The 7,665-nt window shown below is 41.5% G+C and overlaps 1 protein-coding gene across 3 annotated transcripts in view; it reads left to right on the plus strand.

Annotated features, from left to right (window-relative positions):
* Positions 1–5,862, plus strand: part of AVL9 (AVL9 cell migration associated) — a 55,401-nt gene extending 49,539 nt beyond the window's left edge. For all 3 annotated transcript variants that reach the window (XM_023639482.2, XM_023639484.2, XM_023639483.2), the window contains one exon: positions 1,272–5,862. In XM_023639482.2, coding sequence (XP_023495250.1) covers positions 1,272–1,387 — 116 coding nt within the window. In that variant the 3' untranslated portion in view covers positions 1,388–5,862. The remainder of the gene's footprint in view (positions 1–1,271) is intronic.
* The last annotated feature ends 1,803 nt before the right edge of the window (positions 5,863–7,665 follow it).

Below are 7,665 nucleotides of genomic sequence, written 5' to 3' on the forward strand. Positions count from 1 at the left end.
CCGGCCTGGTGGAACAGTGGTTAAGTTCACATGCTCTGCTTTAGTGGCCTGGCGTTCATGGGTTCGGATCCCAGGTGCAAACATACACACCACTCATCAAGCCATGCTGTGGTGGCAACCCACATACAAAATAGAGGAAGATTGGCACAGATGTTAGCTGAGGGACGATCTTCCTCAAGCAAAAAGAGGAAGATTGACAACAGATGTTAGCTTAGGGCCATCTTCCTCACCAAAAATAAATAAAATAAATAAAAATAAAACGGACCTGAGGCAGTTAGAGCTTTGTGTGTCTTCAGTAATGCAACATTTAGATGACAAAAGCAAATTTCCCTAATGCAGCCTAACCGTTCTTCCCTCTCTTGATGGTTGTCACTTATCAACTTGGATTTAGGGTACAGAGAGCACATAGGACTTTTTCACTCTCTAAGTGATTCTGATGCACAGCCAGTGTTGAGAACCGTGGGCCTCACACAGTGGGTATTGAGGAAAGAATTTGCTAAATACTTTCAGAATGCTTAGGAGAGCAGGCTCTTACACCCAGAAATTATCTGGCTTCCTTTTAGGCATTCCCATGGAAAGAGATTGTTTTAGTCTGTTTGTTTTTAAATTATTTTATTGAGGTCATATTGGCTTATAACATTACATAAAGTTCAAGTGTGCATCACTATGCTTCAGTTTCTATATAGCGTACATCGTGTTCACTACCAATAGTCTAGTTTTTAATCACCTTACGTATGTGCCCCTCTACCCCTTTCACCCTACCCCACCCCCTTCCCCTCTGGTAACTACCAATCTGTTCTTATCTATGTGTTTGTTTATCTTCCACATATGAGTGAAATCATACAGTATTTGTCTTTCTCTGACTTATTTCATTTAACATAATACCTTCAAGATCTATCCATGTTGTCACAAATGGCATGATTTTGTCTTTTTTATGGCTGAGTAGTATTCCATTACATATATATACCACATCTTCTTTATCCATTCGTCCACTGATGGGCACTTGGTTTGCTTCCATGTCTTTGCTATTTTGAATAATGCAGCAATGAACGTAAGGGTGCATATACCTTTTGAACTATTGATTTCATCTTCTTTGGATAAATAGGAAAGAGATCATTTTGAAACTAGAAATTTAAATGGTAATTTAGTAACTATTAACAAATTGATGTGTTATAGAAAATTAACATTTATTAATTAACATTGATCTTTCACTGTCTCTTAGCAAAAGTGAAGACATTTTTCCTTTTGTTTTTCCTTTCGTTTCCATCCAGGCCAGTCAGTTGGAGGAGCTTTTTCCAGTGCAAAGACAGCTATGTCTTCATGGCTTTCTACTTTCACCAGTTCCACCCCCCAGAGTCTCACTGAGCCGCCCGACGGGAAGCCCTGAGCAAGGCGTCCAGAGTCTGCTGCTGTTGCTTTCTTGGTTTAAGTGTTCCCTGTCTGTCTGCTGCTCCCAGACTGTTCCTCTTCGTCAGCCACTGGTCCACAGCAGGGTACCGTTACATCAAACTGTTTACATGGACGGTTGCCCTCTGTCTAAATGAATGTTGCAGGGTGCTGAGAAGATGAAATCACAACCATAGCAGGGATGGCTTTCCAGGTTGGGGTTTAAATTGACTACTTTTATTTCAATCTGAGCCTGATTAAAACACACAGTGAACCTTGTAATGAATTTTGAATTCTGATATTATACACTTGTTTACTTTAGAAAAGTTTTTACTTATGTAAATTGTTTTGTTTTACTGTTTGAATATCCAGGGTGGTCACTGTAATTTGTATGTGCTAAAATTAAGTTATATTACTATTTTAATTTCTCTAAGATTGGCCCTAAAATGTACTTATAGAGTTAAGGGGTCATACAATTCAGCTCTTTGTTATTATTTTACTGAGTTATGATTTTTTGTTTGTTGGTTTTCTACCCACGAAACACATTTATCGATTCACTTCCTCCCAGAAACATGAAAGCCAGAGGTGGTAGTTCTGAGGATGGAGTATTTTGTTTCTGTTTTTAATTTATTCTTTCCCAATCCTACACACTTGCTTTGAAGCATGAAGGAGCGTCACTGTGCTTTCTTCCTCTTCCTAGTTGTGCAGGTAGAAGCGCGAGGAGATAGCGTAGTGATGGTTACAGCGCTGTTCAAGCAGTTTACCGTGAATGTGTATTTAGGGCAAGACTTTAGAAGACCCAGGTGTTAGCTTTGTCAACTCTAGTCTTTCACAAGCATTTTTTAACCCAAAGTTTGTGCCTTCTATCTCTTCTTTTGAACAGTTTTCCATTGGGTGTTTACAGACCTACAGGTTTTTTCTGTCTTACTCTTCATAAGCTTTTCAAGGCGGTTGGCCTTCCTACTTCCCTGACGGAAAATCCTCCTATAATCAATCCCTACCCCCTTCTAAAAGTATTTTATAAAAGAAAAACAAGATGATTTGTAAATAATGGAAAGAAATCGCATCTTGGCTCACATTTAGAAAAGCAAGAGGCAAAAGAAGCAAACTACAGCCATGACGTCAGTCATATTTCATAAAGGGCATCGGGTTTCAGCGTGGACCCTGCGTGAGTGTGCTGTCTGCTGAAGACTACACAGCTGGACCTCACGTATCTGCCACTTGCTTTTCAAGGGGACTTTGGATGGGTGTTCTCAGGGAGTACTTACAGGGGACAGACTGCTTTTTCAGTAACAAAGGATACTTGGAAAATACATTGTGAGTATAATCTACATATGATGTAAAGAGTAGTGGGAAAATGAGGGGTCTAATTAAGGAGGACACTTGATTATATTTGATTTATCCCTTCAGAAATGTTTGTGTAAAAAGTAAATCCTTCCAGGGCATGTTGAAATGGACATAGGGACATAATCTAAATATCCCTAAATTTCCCAAGTTGTGTTTTAACACAAGTCCAGCAAATATAAAAGCATCCTTCCATTTGAGCATAATAACTCCAGAATTCAGCGATGATAAATCAAAGGGCTTATTGTGGAGAACTCCATTAATTCTGCTTCTGCTAGGAAAGCTGACCTTCTCAGGAAATGTTATTTGAAGAGAGGAAAGTAATACCAAACCAAACCTTAAAAGGTACTTTAATCAGTTTTGCACTGAGACTATAAAGAATTCATTCTAACATCCTGCTGTTTCATGAGGCCAAGTCATTAGTTGGAGTGTGATAGTGTATTGGTTTGCAATTGTTCCCTCAACTGCCAGAAGATCACAGCGCTGAGAGCTCTGTGAGGGGTTGGCCAGCACGCTGCTGCCTCCTCCTTTAGTTTGTCTGGTCTGGATGATTGGGGTAAACTCCCATCTCTCACTATTCAAAGGAGTCCCATCCACACTTTGGAATCCACTAAAATAAAAATAGTTAAATGAAATTTAACTTTCCTTTCGTATCACTGGTTCCCCATTTTAACATACACCTCAATTGAACTTTCTATTAATGTTTTAGTTGAGTTCAACTCTTAAAGTGATCGTTTAACTGACTTTCAGCGTAAAATAAATATCTCAGAAGGTAGAACCTTTGTCGTAGAAATGGTCAAAGACCATCACTCTGTTTCCTTCAGGTTCTGGGAGGGATTGGAGTTTTCAGGGAGCACAGGTGATTGTGTTGACAGGGTCTCAGGGGCAGCCAGCACAGTTGAAGGCAGGAAGCCTGACCCCTCGTCCTGGGAGCCTTCTGCTTCACGCTTAGGTGCCAGGCTCCAGCTGAGTGGCCAGCCCAGAAGCAGTAGCCTCCCTCCAGTCACTGGCTCTGTGAGCCAGAGGAGCCAACGCTGGGCCACCTTCGGACATATCACAGGTAAAGGTGTGTGTTAGGGTTGGCCACACTGGCTCCAGAGCTTTTGTGACTAAGAACTGAGTATCTGTAAGTAGGCTTGAGGGAGCTAGGTCAGCAGGCTATTTCAGGGTGTGCCAAGCACACAGACTGCATCTGTAGCTTAGTGGTGGCTCCACTGCTGTCTAGGTGACTTAAAAATGACAGTAGGAAAAAGTTCGTGGCATACTTTAATTCCTACTGGGCACTGGATGACAATGACATAGGTAAGGAAAAGAAAATTAAAGCTACCACGTCCTAGTCTCGGTGAATAGAAAAAGTTGCTTGTCACCGTGAGGCTTAGAGTTATTTTGCATATGCATTTGGCTCACAGAACCAGTATGAATAGTCTATCCCCAGATCCATTTATGATTTACTAGCCCCCAAGCCCTAAAACACTTCTCCTCTTGTTTTCTTTAAGAAACACAGCAGTAATATCCTTGGGCAGCAAACCAGAGCATACGACATGTTTCCTCAACCTTACCTTGCTTTTCAAGTTCTATATTAAGCAATGAATTTTTTTTTAGAATAATTTATTTTGGAAAGGCAAGAGAAAGCAAATTAGGAAAGGAGAGGAGAAGTGAGAAGTTGTTGCAAGGCTGAGGAAGAAGGTACTTAAAATCTGAATGGAAAGTATTTGGAAAGTATTTAATATGCTAAAGGTTATAAGAGTTCTTTTACAAAGGGGTTAGAATACTAATCTGCTAGTTAATAAGTTTTAAACTGAAGCTACAACATCTCCCTGGCAGACAGGTTTTGTTTTTCTTTTATGTTTTGTGGAAGTTATAGCCAGTGGTCCTTTTCCCTCCAGATGTGGTGATGAGTTTGGGAGCAGTGAGCTTCTGTAAGGGGCCGGTGGACTGATCCTGAGTCCTGATCCTGGAAGGTAGCCCGTTAGGATGGTAGCTGCCAATTGTTGCCTGTTGTTTTATGGCGGAGTTGGTTGGGGCTCTTGAGACAACATCGACATTTGCATGCTCTGACCCTGACCAGAGGGGGCACAGCGTTCACGGCCTTTCTACCCAGTTCCGTAGGAGCCTTTAAACATGACACAGAACGCAGCCCTCGTTGCTGGAAGATGACTGTCATTCCACGTAGCACAGTGTGCCACTAAGAGTTTTTTCATTCCAAGTCTTTGGACTTCATAACATTGGAATTGTTTTTTCATAATTTCCAACACTCCATAAATATTTGTCAAGGACAAAGAAAGGGAATGTGGATCTTTATTCTTTTCATATGAATAACTTTGTACACATGACTTCCTGCTTTCGTATGAAGGAGAAGAAACTAGCTCCCTTGTATGGTAACTCCAAAATTAAAAGATTGTGCACGGATAAGGGGTTGAATATATTTTGTAAAACTCTAATGCATTTGTATTTCTGTGCTGTTCTAAAGTTTACCTTTTTACTTATATTAATTAAAGATATAGGAAGTATATATTTAAATCATGTAAGTGGGACACAATTTAGGGTTTTTTCCCAATCTTATCTTTCATCAGCTTCTCACACATAGTATGCTGCTCAGATTTTTTGTGTGCAATATAAACATTTGAACATTTCAGTCAGGTACTGAGCCAGAAAAGGTAATTGAAGCTTTTAGAAAGCTTCTGTACTTAGAAAATGTTTTGTTTTCTTGAAATAGTAATAATCTGTAGCTGGAAAAATAGGATCAAGACTTAATGTGTTTCAGGCCACTTGGTCATTGGTTCCTAAATTTAGGAAGCATTTGATTAACAAGTTGGTTAAGGCATTTAGTGGTTACAAAAATAGTTTAAATATTTGAGATTAAAGGCTTTCTACAATCCCTAAGAAAGTTTAGCTTAGAAATCTTAGAAAGTTTTCTAAGGAAGTTTAGCTGTGGCACACGTTTTGATCAGAATGGTGGTTTCTCTTTGCTCTCGTAGTTTTATGATTTGTACTGGTTCTTTATTTCTGTTGTCATTTGTTTAAAAAAAAGTTAAAATTATAAATCACATCTAATCATACTGAATTGTAAAACTTCTGCTGTGTCTTTATTTTAAGGAAAAATGAGAATAAAATTATCCTGTTTGTCCTGCATACAGTTATACTTGCCTTGTCTTTCTAGAAATACCCTTCACGTTGTCAGTGTGGTTTCTGGCCTGCTTCACAGTTGGACAGCAGTGCCAGCTTCATTTATCAAGAAACCAGCACACAGAATGAGCTAGAGGGCTTCTCATTTACGCTCTCATTTGGCATTGCCTACAGTGGTGCCTCAGTTTTTAAGGTGGTGACCCCACAGGAAGAGCCCCTTAGTTTCTGTGGAATGCTAAGTGCACAGGGCTGCACCAAGTACAACCCAACAGAGGTGGTCCTGATAACATCACGAGCTCACTGACAGACCCCCCCAGGGGAATAGGACGTTTTTCCACCCGGACTGGTAAGCTTCAAAATAGCCTTGACATTTCCACCGAGGACTCCTGGCACATTTTCATGTATATTTCCACATACTGAGTTTTCATACAGCTCTTCTACCGAACAGGCACTTTGGGATGTGCTTCACAGAAGAAGCAGACAAACTTCGCGCCCTGGGAAAGGACACTTCCTTGAGTGCAGCCTTAAGTTTAAGGTACCGGTGTCCTCTGACATGGACTGTTAGTGCCCTGGGGCTGTTGAGGTGACTTGGACAGTAGAACTCTGCACCGCTGGCATCTCCTCTTTTCCGAGGACCTGCTCTGGCTGGGCTTTGGGCTTTGGCGTGGTGGTGAGGTGATGGCGTGGTTCCCCGTCATCTCCCAGGGCAGAGCTGCCTGTTCTTCACTCTGATAGGATGGGCATTGCAATTCTTGAATCTGGCAACATCTAGAAGGAGTGTGATTATGGAGCCAGTTTTTTCCAAAGAACTGCGCCTCGTGAAGGGTTTCCCTCTGCTGGGGTCACCTGCACAGGGTTGGGGAACTGCACTGGGGCAGGACCGATCTGTCCAAGTTCACAATCAGCAAATCCCCAAGTGACCTTCCAGTCGCATAACTGACAGCCACTCAGCACACATGAACAGTCTGTATGATCATGGTGTCAGAATCCAAGGAACAGGGGAGCAAGAGATCAGAATGGTTGTGCTCCTTGCTCTTGATCCTATGAACACCTGCATTTGGAACTGCAGACCTCTCAACATGACACAAAAACTAAGATTCAGATATTTTTAAACGTGTGTGTCTTATCCTTCGCTGGACCCGGCTACACTCCTGGAGCACCTGGGTGTGGACTGGGACTGTGGGAAACTGAAGACAGCCGCTTGATGGAATATGGATCCTTGTTGAAGCCAGGTGATGAGTACATGGGAGTTTGTTAGACTATTCTAGTTTTGTGTATGTTTGAGAATTTCCATAATGAAGGTTAAAAACTTACTAGCCATTGAACAACTCTGTTGCTGGCGAAAAGGCTCCATGCCCCAACACCGCCACCACTACCACTCTTTAATTTGCCTGCTTATTCCTGCCCAGGCGATTCTCGTCAATGGTTGCAGGGAATTTTAAAGCCTTAGGTTGTGCTCTTGGCATCAAATCAGTGTAGTGTATCTGCTAGTCCTGTTCTGACCTTGTGTGGTTCTAGTCACTTGTCCTGGTAAAGCAGAATCTATCTTGAGTTCTTCTTTGTACCCCTAGAGTTAGCTTTAGAATGGAAGGGCTAGAAAAGAACAGGAAGTCAGTTTTTGGAAAATTTTATTATTCAGTCACTAAGTTCTCACTGTTCTTCCTCGGTAACATCAGTTCCACGTCTCTCTAGCTTCACTTCCATCATTCCAGCGTCTTGTGCATGAGCCTTAACTGGTTTCCCTATTTCCAATCTGTCGTACGTCCGACACCCTGATTCATCTCCCCAAAACATTAGGGTTTTGCTGGG

Source organism: Equus caballus, chromosome 4 (genome assembly GCF_041296265.1).
Source record: "Equus caballus isolate H_3958 breed thoroughbred chromosome 4, TB-T2T, whole genome shotgun sequence".
Taxonomy (NCBI): Eukaryota; Metazoa; Chordata; class Mammalia; order Perissodactyla; family Equidae; genus Equus; species Equus caballus.